Source organism: Crocuta crocuta, unplaced genomic scaffold (assembly GCF_008692635.1).
Source record: "Crocuta crocuta isolate KB4526 unplaced genomic scaffold, BGI_CrCroc_1.0 scaffold39, whole genome shotgun sequence".
NCBI classification, from domain to species: Eukaryota; Metazoa; Chordata; class Mammalia; order Carnivora; family Hyaenidae; genus Crocuta; species Crocuta crocuta.
Window position 1 is genome coordinate 4,968,653 of NW_027533334.1, and position 20,787 is coordinate 4,989,439.

Sequence of the window (20,787 nt, forward strand, 5' to 3'; positions counted from 1 at the left end):
TACATTTGCCTTTTTCTTTTTTTTTTAAACATGAGAGCAAATTGTCCATCTTTCAATCTCCCTTGCTTGTTTTTAAGAAAGGGCCGTTCACAGAATTTGGCACAAACCCTCTGTTTCTGTGGCATTTTCCTAATTTTAAATAAGAAGGAAAATAAACATTTGATTCATTTCACGCTTCGTAAGTTTCTGGGCTGGGACGTGCCTTAGTCGTTCAGGGTCCAAGTCCAAAATGACATCTGACTGCATTTTCCTGTGGGTTCCAATCTCCAGACACCCATGAAGTCTAAGCAGTATGGGTATGTATAAGAAAAATACTTGTTTTGCGTGTCCCTCATCTTACACGGATTTTTTTTAAAGAAGCATGTTTATTTAAGTGTAATAAATTTAAGGGACAAGAGGAGGCAGGTTTTTCCAATCTTTCTAGAGTGTTTCTGCTTAGAAAATCATACTCATCAAAGCTCTGCTGACACACATCCAGGCTGAACCACAGACACTGAGAACACGGAGGGGGTGGGAGGAGGGCAGAGGGCAGATCAGATGGGAGGTGATGCTCTCTCTGCACCACCCTTCAGTGGCACTGGCCTTACATTCTTTGTTCCGCTAGGCGGGGGTGGCCATAATGACGGCTGGGGGACTGGAGACCAAGGCAAAGGTGTCTCTGATTTCATCCTCTGCCTAGGGGAGGGATTTCCCCACCGAGGCAAGAGAAAGAAGGGTAGGGGAACCTGTGTCTGATGCCCCAAATCTTATCTTTTCCCTACTCTGGAGTCTCCGCCCCAGCCCAACAGTATTTGCCATTTTGTCTGCCAGTCGTGTTCCAATCCACCTCCAAGGCAAGGAGCGTGGGAAGTGCAGAGAACGTCACAGATTTCCAACCCTGAATCTGTCCGTCACGTCACGTCACAGAGCTTCAACAGGACCCGACCTCCCTCCCCCCCCCCCCCNAACCGATGGGAGCAGAACTGAATCCAGGATGCAGACCTTTGGCACCACAGGGAGGGGTAACGTGTCCGGAAGACACACAGAAAGGTGTGCCCTTACCACCACCCGGACATCTTCCTCGGCACGGCACCTGCTCTCCGTTCCATCCAAATCCTCTGTAGCCTCAGGAGAAGCAGCTGGGCTGGAAGCAGCCCTTCTGTCCTGCTCTAGGGGTCGGGGGCAGGCGGGGTGCGAGGCAGGGAGCCCCTGGAGAGAGAGTTCCCCGGGCGAGACGTCAAAGTGCTTTACAAACAAATCTGGGCCCTTACAGAGAGCCTGTCCTAGTGCAGGCCATAGGGCTGGGGACATGTCTGGCTACCAAAAGGCCCGTGCTTCAACCCACAAGGGCCAACGCAACCCCCCCAGGCCACCTACCTGTCCCTTCCGAGAGAACGGTGGCCCAGGATGGTTCATGATTTCGCAAGTGTTTGGGGAAGCTTAGTTTCTACTCTTGGTCTCCCAGATCATGTGCAGGAGGACAAGGCCTTCTCTCTCCCAGCCCTCCTCCAGGGGCTGCCTTCGGAAGAGCCAGGGCGCTCTGGGGGCACCCCCCGTCCCCGTCCCCCCGAATCCAGCCCCCTGGCCGGTCAATTCGGAGCTAAGCTGTTGGCATCGCTCTCAGAACTGCAGCTGGGCCTTTAGGGGGAGCCACTTGAGATGAAGGATGCACTTGGCAACTGTGGGCGCTGCATGGAGGCCCGGTCCTCGTGATCACCGGGTTGGGCAGCGGCCCCAGCACAGGGCCAGGCCGCCAGCCGCCCCCCCTCCCCCCATCGCCCCATGGTCTCTCTGGAAGGCTCCCCAAAGCTGGAAGAGCTGGGGCCTCAGACGCTCTGACTGTTCCCATGGACGGGGCTGTTTGGATAGAGCGAGCGAGGCTTGAGAAGCACATCACCGGAAGACAAGCGTGGCGGCCCACGGGGCGGGCGTGACGGCTGGCACCCCTGCGGTCACCTGCCAGCCCAAAGGCCACTCCCCTTGTCCCGGCGTGTCCGCGGCAAAGCTCTCACGGAAAGCGGAGTCTCAGCTGCGCGGCTCCCCTAGGCCAGCGGCAATAAACGTGCCCGCGAACCACAGGTAAAATATATTATTGCCATATTATAAACACTATGTACATGACAGCCAGGCGAGCCTTCCGGGTTACTAATTACATGGTGGCTGAGTATCTTCCTGTACAAGGCCTGGCAGCCACTCGCCACAAACCCCCGCAGGTGTTTAGCAGGACGGCCTTCCCCGGAGACGCCTGAAGGCTTCTGTCCACCTGTGACCCCCCCGACGGCTGCAGCCGGCGCGCTCGCTCCGACCGGCCGCCCAGGAGCAGCAGAGGTGAGGCGTTCTCAGGCTCTCCGGGCCGAACAGATTGGCTGTGTTTCCCTTAAAAGGGGAGGGCTCTGGACGGTCTCATCCGGGGCCGGCAATGTCCTGCAGGGCCCCGGCGGGCCTGGACCTTGCGCTCCAGACAAAGGTGGACAATAAATAAGTGTCTGACAGGCCCAGCACGCCTTCCTGAGGGGCGCAGGGCTTCGCTCCAGCGGGAGCCGGTCGGTGGGCCATACACACTGATAAGGAACAAGGAACCGGACTCTGGGCCTCGCCCGGCTCCCGGCACGGTCTGTAACAGCAGTTGTGAGGTGGGGGAGGGGGGGTCTCCGGGTTCGGGGCCGGGGCCTCCATCTCTCCCGGGGAAGAATGCACTGAGGGCCCCTGCCGAGGGGATGCCAGGACCAGGGCTCAGATTTCCATGAGTGTGATCTTGAAGCCTTCCAGCATGCTCTCCATGTTGAGAATGAAGGTGTCCTCGTTCGAGTAGTGCTCAATGATGTTGTCGTCCATGTTCACCAGGATGCTGCCAGGGGGTAGGGTAGGGGGTAAGAAACAAAGATGCCATCAACACCCAGCGGTGGGCAAGGGCAGACTCCGGGCTGGGGGCTCCCTTAGCCATTCTTTGGCAAGGGATGCTGGGAAGGGTGGGAGGAGAGAGGAGGTAAGGCTGGAAAAGAAGGCCGTCATAATATCTCTTTCCCCAGAAACCATTTTGAGGAATGCAAAGCCTCGATTGTCAGAACTAGCCTCGTGACTCCTTACTAAACAGGCCTTCAGAGATCATTCAACCCAACCCTCTTGCTTTATAGATTGGTAAACTGTGGCCAGAGAGGTGAGCCTGAAATCACACAGTAAGCCAGCGACAGAGCCAGGTCCCAAACAGTTCCCCATTTTCATTAAACCATACTGCCTCTTGAAAATACACTTTAAAAAAGTACTCCAGGGCCGCCTGGGCGGCTCAGTCAGTTAAGCATCCAACTCTTGGTTTTGGCTCAGGTCATGATCTCATGGTTCGTGAATTCGAGCCCCACATCGGGCTCTGTGCTGACAGGACAGAGCCTGCTTGGGACTCTCTCTCTGTTCCTCCCCTGCTTATGCTCGCTCTCACTCTCTCTCTCTGTCAAAATAAATAAACTTAAAAAAAAAAAAAGTACTCCATAGTCAGAAGAAGAGGAAAATCAAGAACTGTGGCTATGCTGTTGAGACTATAATATGTTTCTGGGGCACCTGGGTGGCTCAGTAGGTTAAGCGTCTGACTACAGCTCAGGTCATAATCTCACAGTTCGTGAGTTCGAGCCCCACGTCGGGCTCTGTGCTGACGGCTAGCTCAGAGCCTGGAGCCTATTTCGGATTCTGTATCTCTCTCCCTCTCTGACCCTCCCCTGCTCATGCTCTCTCTCTCTCTCTCTCAGAAATAAATAAAACATTTAAAATAAATAAATAAAGACCCATTTTCTGTGTTTTGTAGGAAAGTAACTCCAGAAGCTGACTCAATGGAAACTCTCTCCTGGGACTAAATCCAGCTCCTGCAGCCTCTGCTCGCAGACCCTCAGACAGAGGGAGCCCCAGGGAGGCTGGGGGTGGCAGTGTGGGGAGATCAACAGAACAGTGTGTATAGGGCACTTGCAGGGGGCCCAGAACCTACTGAGCACCTCATAAGAGGTCTTGTTCTTAACACTGAGAATGAGCAGGTCCAGTGATCATGGAGATCGTTTTGTGAATATTCCCCTCAGAAGACTTCTCTACACCCAGAGCCCTTCTTGTTTGGGTGTCACCCTGAAGCCACCCCAAGAGCGGCATGTGATTCTCTATACACTCCACATTGGGCAGAGGTGACTTTGCCACTCTCCCCTGTGTCCTCACCCCTTCCAGACCCTTCTATTCCACCAGTTCACTCTGTCATTGGGATAGGACATCTCAGGCGGCATGATGACAATGCGCTGTCTCCCTCCCTCCCTGTCTTATTAAAGATCTTCAAAATGCACTGCACTTGCAAGCTGCCCAGCAATCCTTTGTAAGGATGACACACAGGTGTTACCGAGTTGGACAACAAAACTAACAAAAGACAGGCACCATTTTCTTTTTTTTTTAAAGGGACTATGTACACTTATCTGATTTGAAAGTCAGCTTAAGTTGTTTCTTTCTTACCCTTTTTTGCTTTTCTTGTAAAGCTTTGCGATCTTCTCCACAGGCAACCCATATTTCTCAGATATCTGTAACATCAATAACAGGCAGATGAGCATGGAAGGGGAGGGTAAGCAGAGGCGAGAGAGAAAGCTCCAGTCGCAGTCTCCTGGGTGCCTGTATCCCTCACTCAGGAGTCAAGCTCCCAATATGCCTCAGCTACAAGGCTCTCCCGTGGATAAGCCTTAAGTCATTCAACAAAAGATTCGGCTGCGTGGTAATTTAATCTATGATGAAGGTATCATCTCAGATCAGTCAGAAAGAAAATGGACACCAGCCATGATGTTAGATTAAATAAGTAGCCACACAGAAAAAATCCAACGGGTTAAGCTGGAGCCCTTCTCTACTTCTGACATCAAAATAAATTTCAGATAGAGCAAAGATTCACATCTGAAGGCTGAAACCATAAAAGTATCAGAAGAAACCATGGGTCAGTTCTTTGTATTGATGCCATCTTCAAGGAAGGAAGATCATCCCAATGAAGATATAAAACCTGAAGAAACAAGGTCAAAAGGCTGATCAAACAACAGAGAATCACAAATACCAGTAGAGCAAAACCACCATAAAAAACTAAAGACAAACAACATACTTTGAAACTTTTCTTGTCACACAAACAACAGGAAACCGACTTCCTTAAGTCCGAAAGAAGTACTGCAAATCCAGGAAAAGTCCAATTCCATGGGAAAGGGAAGAACACAACGTGGAGAGGTAACTCATGAAGAAAAACACAAGGGGACAGTAAGGAAATAGAAAAATGTCCCACCTTACTCCTCATTTTAAAATTTCAAATTAAACCAGTAGGATGTTACTTTTATGTTATCAGATTCACAAAAACTAAAAGAATAGTAACATGGTGCCAGCCGGAACGTGAAAAACATCAACTCTCATATTCCATAGACGGAGAATAAAATGCTCAAACTTTTTGGAGGGAAATTTAGAAGCAGCTCTTAAAGTTTAAAAAGCATATATCCCTTGAACACACATTGCACAGGTGGTAACTTGGTCTATGGAAATACACTCAGATGTATGCAAAGCTTTTCAAACCATTATTGTTCCTAATAGAGAAAATTGTACATAACAAACACTCATTAAGCACGTTTTGGTATCTTCACGGTTGAAAGCCATAAAGTCATTTAAAAATGTGGCAAGCCTATATGAAAAATAAAGTCCTTAACACACGAAGGAGGAAAAGCCAACAAACTGCAATACGATACGTATGGTGTGACCCCATCCATATTTCTAAAGAAGTAAGTATGTAAGGAAATAGAAAATATGTGAAGGACATGCCAGTCTGTTAACAGTGGCCACCTTGGGAGAACGGACAGAACACGGAGATTCTTTTACTTTTCACTTTGTACCATTCTGTAGTTGGGTTTCTTCCTCCCTTTTTACAATGATTATGATTCATTTTTTTTTAATAGTTTATTGTCAAATTAGTTTCCACATAACACTCAGTGCTCATCCCCACAAGTGTCCTCCTCCATGCCCATCCCCCCCTCCCCCCACATCCATCAGTCCTCAGTTTTTGTCAGCATTCAAGAGTCTCTCATGGTTTGCCTCTCTCCCTTTCCCCCACCATTTCCGCCCTTCTTCTCCCCCTTGTTCCTCCGTCAAGTTCCTCCTAATCCTCCTATACGTGCAAACATATGATATTTGTCCTTCTCTGCCTGACTTATTTTGCTCAGCATAACACCCTCAAGGTCCATCCATGTTGCTACACATGGCCAGATTTCATTGTTTCTCATTGCCATGTAGTATTCCATGATGTGGTTTATCTATACCATGGAAGATTATGATTCACTTTTACAAATATAAAGTAATCAGAGTTTGGAGACAGATTCTGGAGAGACCTACCCGAAATGCCTGTCATGCCTTCTCTGTCCCAAATCCAATCCACCAGCCTCTTCTGAGCCCTGCGGCTGGGGGAAGGTGGGTGCTCACAGCCAGCTGGGGTAAGTGAGGTCCGGGACAGGGATGACTGGGCAGTGGAGCCCAGGGGCTCTGAAAAGAGGCTGAGGAGCCCTAGGGCACAGGTGGACAGCTCTGGATCCCCAGAAGAGGTTATCCCACAGACAACTATATAGTCCCACCTTTTACCCCTCCCCCTGCACAGGAAGGACTCCTCACCCCCAGAATAAGCCCAGAAGGGCAGAACAGAGGGCAACAGGAACTGGGGAAACCAGTGGCCCGCCGGCCACGTCACTGCTCCATCACTGATCCAACTGCCCTGTCCCTACGACTGAACTGAAATGTGCCCGGTATGTAAAATAACATGGGCCGGGGGCAGCGAGGAGAATGGACAGTGCTTGCGTTGTAGGCATCCATTTGAACAGGACATAAGAAAACAGTTATGAAGATTGCATGCACACATGTACAATTCTGGTCCAAAAATATGATTGTTGAACTAAAACATTTAAATTTTTTAAAATTTTCATTTATTTTACATTTATTTATTTCTGACAGAGAGAGACAGAGCAAGAGTGGGGGAGGGTCAGAGAGAGAGAGAGAGAGATACACAGAATCCGAAGCAGGCTCCAGGCTCTGAGCTGTCAGCAGAGAGCCCAATGCAGGGCTCGAACTCACAAACTGTGAGATCGTGACCTGAGCCGAAATTGGATGCTTAACTGACGGAGTCACCCAGTCGCCCCTGAACTAAAAACATTTTAAAGTTCAGTAAATGAATTGAAGGACTAGTGGTCAATACTGCAAACCAATAGTATGAGGAAAGATCAATTCGAAAAACAATTTCAAAGTGCAGAGCAAAGGGGCGCCTGGGTAGCTCTGTCGGTTAAGCATCCGACTTCGGCTCAGGTCATGATCTCGCAGGTTGTGGTTTCGAGCCCCGCATCAGGTTCTGTGCAGATAGCTAAGAGCCTGGGGCCTGTTTCAGATTCTGTGTCTCCCTCTCTCTCTGACCNGAGGCCACACAAGATGTGAATATCCAGGGTCCCAGGCAGAGAAGAAGGAACTGATGGAGAAGAGGAAACAATTAAACAAATAATAGAAGAAAGACCCGTGGTTTTGGACAAAAGGGGGCTCCTGAACCCAGGAGAGATCAACGAGGAAAGACTCATGCATCTGGCCATTCTGAAAAGTGCCAGATCGCCAAAGGGTAATAAAAACATTCTGAAACCTTTCAGAACAAGTTACCACCCCCACTCCCCGCCCCCCAAAAGAGAATAGAAGAATAAACATGGCTTCGGTCTTCCCATCTGCAGCCCTAAAAACCAAAGGATAGTGCGGTAACCTTAATAGACTACTGTAAATAAGAACTTCACCCCAAGAATCCTGGACACCAACAAGCTATGCCTCAGGCATCAGGGTGAAAACAAAGGGTATCGAGGAAATGTAAGGGTTCAGAGAACATTTCACCCAAATACGCCTGGAGGAGCATATTCACAAAAGAACGTTATCTAAACGGAAAATGCATCAGAAGGGAGACTTCAGCCAGGAGAAGGGGGAAGACAACAAGCAACTAGCCTTGTGTCATAAATAAATCTTTAAATGTATACAGGGGGGCCTGGGTGGCTCAGTCGGTTAGGCGTCCAACTTTGGCTCCGATCAAGATCTCACCGTTCCTGGGTTTGAGTCCCGCGTCAGGCTCTGTGCTGACAGCTCAGTCTGGAGCCGGCTTCGGATTCTGTGTCTCCCTCTCTCTCTGCCCCTCCCCTGCTCACACTCTGTCTCTGTCTCTATCTTTGTCTCTAACTCAAAACCAAATAAACATAAAGAATTTTCTTAATGTATACTGACTCTACATATACCCTCTCTCCATCTATATTATATTGTTATATACGTAACTACAGATACACAGTTATCTATCAGTGTATAACTGTGTGTGGGTGTTTACATATGTGGAATGCAGATGCAAAATAAGTGCCAAATACAGATTCTCAAAGTAAAAAGGACATATTAAAGGGGGAAATCTCATGGTTTGCTAGAGAGAGAGCATCAAAGTATCTCAGCAACCCCAAGAAGTCGGGAGTTTGTGGGGACGGTGGGGTGGGCACCCCGACACACTCAGGCTAAGTGAGACAAGAAAGCGGCAGGAGAGGGAGAGACCAAGCTCCCACAGCCTCGCCTCGTGGTGGGGGGAGCTACACAGTGTTGGTGCGAAAAATAGCTGGCATTTTCATCCTTCAAGTCACAGAGAAACAGGGGCGCCTGGGTGGCTCAGTCAGTTAAGCGTCCGACTTTGGCTCAGGTCATGATCTCACAGTTTGTGGGTTCGAGCCCCGCGTCGGGCTCTGTGCTGACAGCTCAGAGCCTGGAGCCTGCTTCGGATTCTGTGTCTCCCTCTCTCTCTGACCCTCCCCTGCTCATGCTGTCTCTCTCTCTCTCAGAAATAAATAAAAACATTTAAAAAAACATTTTAAAAAAATCACAGAGAAATAAGGAGGAAGGCTGAAATAACTGAGGAAAAGTAAAGACTAACTTTCTGGAAAAGGTGGAAAACAGCTTGCTAATCCATCTGCCAAGCGAAAGAGACAGCAAGAGGAAACTGCAAAGTAAAATCAATAACAAAAAAGTAATACGGAAGAAAGAAAATACAGCCTATCAGTCATTATACCAAATGACAACAAACTGCCTTTTTCCACGGAAAGCCAGAGTGTCAGAGTAGGGAAAAAAGAAGTTAAAAGAAGGATGAGAAAGAAAGAGAACCAGCTGGATGTTTAGCAGGAAAACACTTAGCAGAGGCAAGGACTAAAGAGGGGAAGGCAGGAGGAGCGAGGAGGGCGCAGCAAACAAAGGAGAGCAGGGGCGAGGACATTCGTGTGAGACAAGGTGGGGTGAGCATTAAGGCTGAGGAGGTTAGCATGGGGACTGTGCAATGATAAAAAAAACAACACAATGTAGGAAAAGGTGTCGCAACTGTAAAACTTCAGGCCCCCGACAGCACTGAGCACAAATTACAGATGTCGGGCAGACCTGAAAGAGAAACAATTACAGTGGGAGACGCAGCACACGAAGAAGTCCGCGACTTTAAGAGTACAGGAGTCTCCGTATCCCCAGTGTGCTTTTAGTGCTGGGCACACCTAAGGCACATAAGAACAACGGAGCACTAGAATCGCTACACTAGATTTAAGATTTTATATAGACACGCACATCTCCTAGAGAGAATCTGTCATGTGTTGGGTCACAAAGATAAGCCAAATCACATCAGAATTCAGTAACATTGGAAATACAAAATTTAAAGTTGCCAGAAATGCTTAATTATTTTGAAGTATNACAGTACCAAGGCCTATACACCATCTTTTTGTCCTACACATACATATCGATGAGAAAGGTTAATCTATAAATTAGGCACAGTAAGAGATTAGTTAACTAATAATAAAGTAGAAACATTATTATAATATGCTGTGATAAAAGTTAGGTGCGTATGGTCTTTCTCTCAAAATATCTTACTGTGCTGGACGTACTCTTCTTGTGATGATGTGAGATGCCTAAATGATGAGATGAAGTGACATGAGTGAGTGTCATGCTATTGACCCCCTGAAGATCATCAGGAGAATCATCTGCCTCCAGAATGTGTCTGACCACAGGTAAGTGACCCCATGGAAGGCGGTGGGAAACTAGGAATAAGGGGGACCCCAGAGCCCTGGCTGTGTAACAGCTCAGCATCCCTTCCTCAGACTCTCCAGTTCCTTTAGCAACTATTTGGGAAGACGCTATATTATAGCTCTCTAAAGAAATTCTAATAGCAGCACGTTTCTTTGAGCATCTTCATGCTATTTCCAAATGGGGTGAGATACTCTGAATAAGGTAGGATTGACACAGATTTTGTCACTCCTCTCCAGGCTCACTATTGTTGCCCTTTGGAAGAATTTCTACTTCCTTCCTCTCTTCTTCCCAAGCCTGGCACCTGCCTATTCGTCGGGTCCTGGTTTCACACCTGCACATACCCATTGAAAGAGAAACGCTGGTTGTGCGCTGGTTCCGCGCCCAGAGGAGAGTGCTGTGAGTGAAACCTTGCCGAAGGACAGAGATGTTACCATTTTTCAGGAGGGAACTCACTATGGCCCCCACCCCTTGGGGCTCTACACCCACCCAGTTAACAAAGCAGGTGCACAGAACTAATGCTGGAGGAGCAAGTCGCCTGAGCATCATTCCTGAGCCACCACCTCCTGAGCACTTCCTGGTTGGTCTAAACCAGAGCTTCCTAACTCGGAGTATGCACATGAGCTGGGGTAGGAAAGCCTACATCTTTATTTTCACCAACCTTGAACTGTAATTTAGCCTTCCCTTCAGTTAGGAACATACAGTAGTCTTAGCAGTACCTATTTTTTGTTACCAATGGAAATCACACATATTTTCATGTCCTATTAGAATTACTGCAGATATCTCAAAATATCAATTACATTCATCCATCAGACTTCAAATGTACAGTAGTTATTAGTTCCGCCCATAGGTGATATTAATGCATGAATAAGGAGCGCATATATTCCTCTAGCACAAAGGTTTTTCATTAACGACCTCAATGTTATCAATATAATTGGTTTCCTTTGTAATCCTGTTTTTTATTTTGTACATTGAAAAACATTATTCAGAGCAGGGTCCATAGACTACAGCACACTCCCAAAGACATGCACAGCACAAAAAGGATATGCACTCTGTACATGGGAACTTGCTGTCTGCTGGACCATGTGTTATATGTACCTGCTTATTATTCTGACTTGCTTGGCCTGAGTTTGTCTTTTTAACTTTGGTTGGTGTCATTTGGAACTTCTTTTAAAATAAAATAGGAATATTGGAGGGGGCAAGATGGCGGAGAAGTAAGGAGCTCCGTACTTGCACTCGCCCCATACATCACACAGAAAAGATCTGAAGCCATTGGAAACCTTACAAAACCTGANCATAAAAAAAAAAAGAATCTGGCAGTCTGGTTTCAGATTCTGAACTCTTAAGAGAAAATGGGCATACGTGAGACTGAAGGGCAAATGTCTGCCCTCTGCGCGGCTGTCACGGGCAAAAGGAGAGGCATGCCATGCAGATGCCGCATCCTCTGCCTCCGCACCAGGCGAGGAAGTGTGTTTTGGCAAAGTCAGAACCCTGGAAAGAAGTGGGACTGTGCAGGATATCATGTGGAAGAAGCTGGCCATCTGTCAGCGTGAGATACAGAAGGATTCCTTTTGCCCAGGACCTGGATGATAGCACCCCTGAACCCTCCTCCCTATGTATGGGAAATACATGCTGCATGATAGTGCTCTCGAACGGGAGAGTTAGTAAGAGTGCTTGCTTTTTAATTCGTGCTTTTCAATTTACCTAAAATGATGATCCTTTTTTAAAAACTTTTTTTTTAAGTGTTTATTTGTTTTTGAGAGAGAGAGACAGACAGACAGAGCATGAGTGGGGAAGGAGCAGAGAGAGAGGGAGACACAGAATCGAAGCAGGCTCCAGTCTCTGAGCTGTCAGGACAGAACTCACGAACCTGAGATCATGACCTGAGCCAAAGTCGGTCGCTTAACTGACTGAGGCACCCAGGCACCCCGCAATGATCCACTTCTATACTTTAAAAAAACCCATCATTAATATTTTTAAAGACCCCAAAACCTTCCTTTACACCCAGGAGGATTCTAGGTCTCAGACGTATCTTATCAATGTGTTATTGGTTGTCTGGTGACTTGTAATTTTTAGACTTTTACTTTGTGCAGCATTATCTTTGCCCCAGAACCTGAGGGATGTGACAGAACTTAGAGATTTCCACTGGTTTCCAGCAACGTAGGACTCAGTCTGCCTTGTCTAGAAACATCCAGCAAGACAGCCTGCTCCGGAAGCCGATGACTTCTATTTGGGGTTATAAACCATTCAGTCGGGGCTCTAAGAAACACATTTAAAAAGGAGGAGACTCTTGCTTGCAATCACTTCCTTGGTGGCTGCATTTGACCCATCAAGAGAATCAGGGAGTAATGCCTTTACCTCCATACATGAACAATTCAGTTGAATTGAAGAGGGCGTCACGGGGTCCATGAACAACCTCTTTCCTTGTGTGCATCAGCCGGGGGCACAACAGAGAACATCCCTATGCCTTTCTCTAGCCTTTTTGGCTTGGAGAAATCTCAGTCTGCCTTCCTACCCTGTAATACTTACAGTCATCCCTATCTATCATCTCTATCTATCTATCTATCATCTATCTAACTAATCTATCATCTATCCATCATCTAGCTATAGAGTATTTCTATGTGCTACTTTTAGGTGCCATGTATGTGACCTCATTTAACCTTCACAACAACCCTACATCTCATTTTATATCATTATCCTCATAATGATAGCCCACATCATTATTATTCTCATTTTAACAATTAAGAAACTAGGGACACAGAGGTTGAGTAACTTGCCCAAAATCACATCACTTAAAGGTGTCAGAGCCAGGATTTGAACCTGACTGTGTGGGGTCAACCCCTACACGTAGTACTTTTCACTTGAAGGTTTATTATTGCCTCATTGTCTTTCCTTTAGCTCTTGTGAGCTGTGACTTGGAAAGTTTACTCTTCTTGAAATACCTTTTCATATGTGGACACCACTCTAATTGGACACAAGCTGCTCAAGGGCTTGAGTTGGCCTCACCCCTCTGTGGAGCTATCAGCCCTCAGGAGACCCCCTTTCTGGGCCGCAGTCTCCACCTCTGTAAGTTGGTGATGATGACACTTTGGGGTATTGCAAGGACCAAATAAAGCAATGCATGTGAAATCTGGCTACCCACAGCCCTCAGCATGGTGGCCCATCTATAGTAGGTGCTCGGTTCCATCAAATATTTATGCTCAAGGATCTGGGGATACACAGAAGACACAAAGTCCCTGTGCTCATGAGCTTTACACTCTAATGGGGAGGAGAGAAAAAAATAAATGTCTAGCAAATTGTTAAATATGTCAAGTGGTGATCTGTGCGATGGTAAAACAACAGATGGTAAGGGAATAGCAATAGAAAAGCCATTCCTGTAGGTCGTATGGCCAGACCCAGGTCAGTCAGGGCCACGTGAGCAGAAACCTGAAGGACATAAGAGAGTGAACCTTCAGATCATGATCTCATGGTCTTGTGAGTTCGAGCCCCACGTGGGCTCTGTGCTGACAGCATGGAATGTGCTTGAGATCCTCCCTCTTTCTCTGCTCTTCCCCTGCTCGCACTCTCTCTCTCAAAATAAATAAATGAACTTAAAAATAAAAAAAATAGAGAGAGATAGTGAGCCTTGTCCATACAAAGGAAGAACACTCCTGACAGAAGGAGCAACAGGTACGAAGGCCCTGAGGTGTGAGTAAGCCTTAGTGGGCTCAGGGACTATCAAGGAGGCTACAGCAGCTGAAGATTCATTTGTAGGAGGATTAGGTAAAATCACTTAGAAAGACCAAAAAAACTTGGAAAATTCATGTCCACTCCACTACACCATCATCATCACCAAATCTCTGTCTGTAATCAAGTTTAAAACCTAATTATAAGAATAAAGAAGCCAAAGTAAATCACCAAAGTTCCATGGGTGCCTTAGCTGACATGATACCAAACATGCAGAAGAAAAGAGCAATATTCTCTTTTATCCAAATGACACCAAGTATGGGGACATTCAGTAACATCTGCTGACAGAGAACTATTTATTTCTATCCAGATGTCTATGTCTGGGTGGATAATGATATGGCATTGAAATGAAGGTGTGGGAAGTTCAGGACCAGTAAAAGAAAAAGAATTATCCAGTCCTGAAGACAAGTGACCCAATCTGACAGAGATTAAACAATAATTCCGCTCTTCTTCGTTGTGATCAAGAGTTCTTTCTAAGATAGTGAGAGGTCCAGGGTAGTACAAACAAAACAATTCTCCAAAGTAGGCATTGTCCACATTATAGGAGGAAGGAAATGAAAGATTCTGAGTGCTATTTTGCAAGACTGCACAGTCTTGATTGGAGCCTAGTCACTGATGTCTGCCAACCATTCTTCTCTCTGCGTGGACCACTCTCCTCAAAACCCCCAGCCAAGCAAAGCCAAGAAGGTGTAATGAATTCCCCCAAGAGAGATCAAAAGTTCGCCTCCACTGTGGTAGGGGATGGGTTGGCAGAGGTTACTCCGTGGGTGAAAACAAAAGCTCAAATAAAAACTTGCACGTGAATGTTCACAGCAGCACCATTCCAAACAGCCAGAGGGTGGAAAACCTCTAAAAATCTATTAGTCGATGAATTTGGGAAAACACAATATGGTATATCCATACAGTGGAATATTATTCAGCCATAAAAAAGAATCCAGTACCAACTATACACCATGTTTGGGACATTAAGCTGAGTGAGAAAAACCAGCCACAAGAGACCACACGTAGGGGTCCCGTCCTATACATTTTAACATTTTGCCTCACAGCCCAAGATGCTGTTCCAATGTAGTGGTTTTGCAGACCCACAAATGACTTGGGACTATCCCTTGGCAGTGTCTCCATTGCCATCGAAAGCCCAGATCTTCTACAACATCGTTGTTCCAACAACAACAAAAACAAGGTGGCAGTGAGAAATCATTTTCAAGGTAGAGTCATATTAAAGTCCTATTCAGATGGAAAAAATATAAAATAACTTCCTGAGCCCAGATCCCACCATGATAGGCTAAATTAGAGAGGAGAAGGGAGGGAGGGACTTCAGATGATCTCTTATCTCAGATATATATATACACACACACATATATACATGTATATATATATATGGGGTTTTTTCTTAATCAAAAGGGATATTTTTATTTTGTATTTCACTATCACAACTAGCAACACACTTCCTAATTGTTTTTGTTCTATGCATACTTGGAAGTTAAACGTACCTAATTTGGTTTGTGCAGAGACAAATGGAAACTCCCAGATTAACCTTCCTCTACGGCGTCTTACTCTGATCAGCTTTAAGTTGACAGGGAATTTGCAGTTTGTCTAAAGTTTCCTTCTGCTTAGGACGCTAAGAGGCCACAACAGTGGTGGAGAGCAGATCAGCGTTTCCATAAATCTGGGTTTTTTCTTTATAAAGCTCACTCTGGGGCCATCTGGAAGGCTGCATTTTAAGGAACGGACTCCAGCTCAGGGGAACACAGGCAGGTTTCCCAGAGGCTGAAAGGGCCCCTGCTTACCGCTTCCATCAGGCCCTTCACCGTCGGGGATTTCAACATCAAAGCGTCGAACACGTCGTCCGTCTCCTTCCGCACATACAAAAGCACTGAAAGAGAAACAGAGGTGAGGCAGTGACTCAGGAGCCCACACAGCTGCCGCCACTGCAGGCTGCTTCCTGTCACACATGTGCCAGAGGCTGACAGTATCTGTGAGGCCACAGACCCAGGACCCAGACGACCCCTACAAGGGTGACAGACGCACCTCCACAGATGACCAGCAGTGGGGCCCAAGGGGGCCCCTTGATGGGGTAAACTGACAACCAGGCTACACTTAAGGGGCGGTGACGCTGTCCCACACTGTTCACAGTGCAATTTCTCCAGGCAGGTCCACGATACATCTCCTTCTGTGACCTCTGTCTCCTGAGGTCATTCGACCTTATTCTTTTGATCATTCGACACATATTGTAAATACCCAGAGGCTGTGTGCTAGGCGCTGAGGCTGCAGCCATGAATTAAGGCAGGTCTGCCCTTAAGGAATCTGTAGTCACTTAGGCAGGCGGGTGTTCCTTAAATAAGCAGACAGCCATGTGGGGTTGGACGTTGGACGTGCTCAGAGGGAAAAAGGCATGAGAGAGGGCTTACAGGGGCCTGAGCTTTGCCCGAGGTGGGGCGGTGGGGAGAGAGGACAGGGAGGGCAACTCCAGGCACACAGACCAGCAGGGGCAAAGGCCCGGGTGGGAGCCAGTGCCTGTCAGAGGCAAGCTGAGGACCCAGAGTATGATGGGCCTGACTTTGACCCCAGTTCAGCCTGCTGTGGGGCCCTGGTCACTTATCCTCCCCAAGCGCTGGTTTTCCCTGGAAAATGGGGATAATAATATCTACCTTGTGGAGTTGCTGTGAGGGTGATATGAACAGCACCCATGTGGGGCACTTAGCACTGAGCCAGACAGAGAGTGAGCACCATGCCTCCCCGGCGCATCCCCCGAGAAAGCCCCTGTCGTGGCTCTAATGCCCTCAGTGGAGGGGAATGCAGCTTTGGGTTCCTTTCTCTATAATGGGAACAGTCTCAATTTGCTGATGCACAGACTAGGAGAGATGGTCAGGACCCCAGGAACCATTAAGGAATAGAAGACACTCTGCCACCAGACCCTTCCCTATGGCACCTACTCTGGGGTGGGGCCCAGAAACACTGGAAACCTAATTCAGATGTGACCCTCCAGACCCCTGAGCTGACTGCGCTTTCTCTCTCCTTCTTCCAGTGATGTGGTTTCTGGCTATAGCTTCAAGGGGAAAGACAAAGGCCAAGACAGAAGCCCCATGTACCTGGCCAATCCAGAAAGAGTGTACAGTCAAGAAACCGTGCTGAGGGGCACCTGGGTGGCTCCGACCGATGGTTAAGCGTCTGATGCCATGTCAGCTCAGGTCATGGTCTCATGGTTCATGAGTTCAAGCCCCACGTCGAGTGCTCCCCCTAGCTGCCCCTCCCATGCACTCTCTCAAAATAAAGAAATAAACTTTAAAAAAGAAACCCTGCTGAACCTCAGGACATAGTCAGATACCAACGGAGCTACAGTCACCACCAACCTGAAAGAATGAAGTTGGAGCCAGAAAATGAAACCAGCTCTAACTCAAACTCCTGCCCTTCTCCCAGCCCCTCCCCAGTTCCCAAGGACGTCATGAAAGCCGCTTGCTTTATAAAGGTAGAGTCTACACGATGCGCATGGGCTCTGCCTACATTTTCTTTCTGCAGACCGCAGATGTTCAGTTGGTGCATGGCAAAAAAGAAAAAAAAAAAAAAGAACCCTGAAGTATTGCAAATTTTCTTCTCTTTACCAAGTATAAAAATAAACTACCAATTAAATAAACAGATTGAGCGTGTCTCCAAAGATTTCAAAACTTAGGGAAGGAATACTTGATAGTTTCCATTTCAGCTAAAATCATCTGGTGACCTAACAGCACCGTAAGAGGACTCAGTGTTACTGGCACACCACAGCCCCCCGCCCCCCGGATACAACTGGATGAGGGAAATTAAATTTTAAAATATGGTGGCTGTGACAGTGAACCTTCTATAACTTCTTCCTGCAGCGCCCAACAGAAAAATGTCATTTCCAGCAGGCGGACCCTAAGGAAACCCCAAATGTATTCTATTACAATGAGTACTGCTTCCATCGGCTTTACAAATGCCTTCTTTTAAAATCATTGTCTTTGAAATAGCACGGGCTCATACTCTTGCCCCAAGTGTCACCGTAAGGGGTTAAAGGCAGGATGGCGGCATGTTGCCGAGCTGTGAGGAGAGAGAAACAGGGCCGCATGCCACCACCCCCCTGCTGGGCATGCTGACAGTCATACAAGGCATGCTGGGCTCAGAGCACCCCCAACAGCCCACCCGGGGTGTCCGCTTCAGTCACTGTGCATCTGAGACAGGACACTCAAATCATCAACTCCACTAATGACAGCAGTAACGACCGTCTTGCATCCCAGACACTACAGAGAGGCAGCAGGCCACAGCGGCAGGCTGCCACAGAGCCACCCAGAGAAGGAGCTACCGAGGCAGAACGACAAAGAATGGCACTGGTGATAATTATGATCATTTTCTCTCCTGGAGAACTTCCAAGGAATACACAATAGCAACCATCACTGACCCTGATTCCTCCTGTTTATCGAAGACCAGCTCCGACTGGAAGCTCCAGCGAGGGACTCAGTAACTCCACTGTCCTGTTTCCAAAGAAAAGCCACTCCCAGGACATTTTCTCTATCGCTAGTGGGTTGCAGCGCCCTCATGTGTCTCTACGATTTAGAGGTTTCGAAGGCCGTAGACTTGCTTTTTGTCACAGCCCAATGAAATTCCCAGTGGCAATTTTTGTACTGACTTCACAATCTCAAAATAATCAGAAAAACACATCCATTGGACTAGCCAGCACGCACTAAATATGGCTGGAAGCTACAATTACTTTCGCCTGTGGGATTCTTGGTTTCCAGATAATTCTGCCTTCATTCTGAAGTATGCGATATGAAAGGCATGCAGGGATGGAGCTCAAAATGCACTTGAACTTTTGACGGTAAGCCTGTGAAAGGTCCTTTAAACAGTCCTTTAAAGGTTTAAATGTTGCTAAGGTAATTAACACCACACAGGTATTTATGCTCTTTCCATTTTGAAACACTAATGACTTATTCACAATGAAGAGACGGTAACTAGATCCAGACCTAAGAATAAAACTCACAGCTGTAATAGTGAACAGGGTGCTTTACTATGTGCTAGGCACCTGAGTTAAGTGTTTTACATACATTAAAGTCCATCAGTCCTCACCACGACTCTATGGGCAGGAACTCCCGTTTTCCAAATGAGGATTTGAAGGAGCAAAGGCTCTCCCCAAGGTCATAACGACTCTGACGGGCTGGGGAAGGCTACAGAGGGGAGGCTCTTGGCCATTATGCAAATCCCGTTACAGCAAATAGAAAAGAAATAAAATGTCTCATTAATAGACACCTCGGGCCTGTGTGGATGGTGAACATATTTAACCTGGGCCTGACTCACTGAAATTCCAGTCCTGTGTGTCTAAGGCTCTGGAAGCTCTTGGTATTGGCTACAGCAGGACATGGGGGGAGGGGGGACGGCCATTTCCCACACCGCCCTCTTGCTCTAAGGAAGGCCAGTGAGTCACGTAGAGCATCGACATGCTGAACAAGACACGGACGCACTCGCCCTTTGTTTCTTACTCTCTTGATGAAAGCGGAGTAAGATCCTTGACCGAGAGAAAGCGAGTAAGTTGCGAGGTCAGAAAAGAGGCTCATTTATTTGTACAAGATTAATCGTTTGCATCTATAGAATGATTCTTATGAGATGCTATTGTCACATACGCAGCACAAGTTTCTTTTTAACTTCGGATCTCACTGCTGCCTGAGTCAGTATACTCATTACATTTCTCCCAAGGCAAAGGGCAGAGATGATGCCCAGAAAGAAATGTTTGCTTACGGTGCTTAAAAGGACAGGACCGAAATGAAGGAAAAGACCGTGGACTTTCCTGTGTCGACAAACAATCCCCAGGCCAGCCCTGAACCACAGGGCCTGGTGCGGGGCTGCACAGTCATCTCTGTGAAGAGCCCCCACCCTTTGAGATGGGAGGGTGGGTAACCTTGGCAATGCCAGTGGGGAGATACCTCGCTTCATCCCTTCTTCTTTCATCTGCTTAGAAGGTGCTGGACCAAACTCCTCTTCCATGGGTCTGAACATCCGTTTGACAAGGACGCTGCTGCTGGAAAAGATGGGCAGAAACTGTTAAGTAAAGCAGGCAGGGGGCCACAAGAAAGGTTCATGTGTGTGTCTGGTGCTATCTTTTTCTTTTGTTTACACTATCCTTAGTTTTCCGCAACTGGATCCACTCAGCAACCTCCCTCCTCCCCTACAGGTCCCAAGCCATCTCTGTCTGGGGCAGAACACACATACCCGTGTCTTTAGGGTATGGACCAAAGACCTACTCCTCACTGCTGAGGATGGATCCACCAAGATGAGCCCTCTGGGTTTTGGCCACTCCATCCTGCACCTAACTCCCTTCCTGCTCAAAAGATCGAGGCTGGGGTGAGGAGAGCAGGAGTGAGCCCTGGGGTCTTGGTGATCTCCAAGTTATCAACCCCTCCCATCTAGCTAGGGCCTGAGTGTCCTGCACTTTCTTGCCAGCCCCTGAGGGCACAGTGGGGACCTCTGGAGATGGGACAGGCTCACCCCAGCTGGCTGTCAGTTCTGAGGCTGCCCTGACTTCCTGCTCTTCTATGGCTCCATCTGGTTGGAGCAGATGGGACTGCAGGGACGGAAGCTCTCTCAAGACCCAGACCTTGGCTGCCCAGCCCTTTCTGCTCTTTCGGGAGGGGGATTTCAGTGCTCCCTGGATCCCGTATGGTTCTGGGTCCCCACATGTCCCCACCGGAGCCAGTGCTGGTGCTTCTGCATTTCCTCCCAAAGTTCCTGCCCATGCTGGTCTAAGGGAGGGGAGAGCTCTGTGAGAGGAATGGATATTAGAAGGACAGCCGTCACTGAAGAGAAGTCAGTGATGCTGAGTACTGTGGGCTGCAGGTGTTTGCCCTCCCAAATTCATATGCTGAAGCCCCACTCTCCAGTAAGATGATATTCAGGGGCGGGGCCTTGAAAGGTAATTAACATGAAGGTGGAGCCCCTATGATGGGATTAACATCTTAATAAGAAAGAACAGCCATGCGAAGACACAGCGAGAAGAGGGCCATCTGTAAGCCAGAA

The 20,787-nt window shown here is 47.6% G+C and overlaps 1 protein-coding gene across 2 annotated transcripts in view; it reads right to left on the bottom strand.

Annotated features, from left to right (window-relative positions):
* Positions 1-951: 951 nt before the first annotated feature.
* Positions 952-20,787, bottom strand: part of GRHL2 (grainyhead like transcription factor 2) — a 165,990-nt gene continuing 146,154 nt past the window's right edge. The window contains exons 13-16 of one of the 2 annotated variants that reach the window (XM_077748240.1): positions 19,698-19,789; positions 15,561-15,646; positions 4,453-4,517; positions 952-2,827 (exon numbers count right to left, since the gene is read on the bottom strand). In XM_077748240.1, the coding sequence (XP_077604366.1) occupies positions 2,713-2,827; positions 4,453-4,517; positions 15,561-15,646; positions 19,698-19,789 (358 nt within the window). In that variant the 3' untranslated portion in view covers positions 952-2,712. Of the gene's footprint in view, positions 2,828-4,452; positions 4,518-15,560; positions 15,647-19,697; positions 19,793-20,787 lie in introns of both variants that reach the window. The other variant, XM_077748239.1, reaches the window with a different exon arrangement.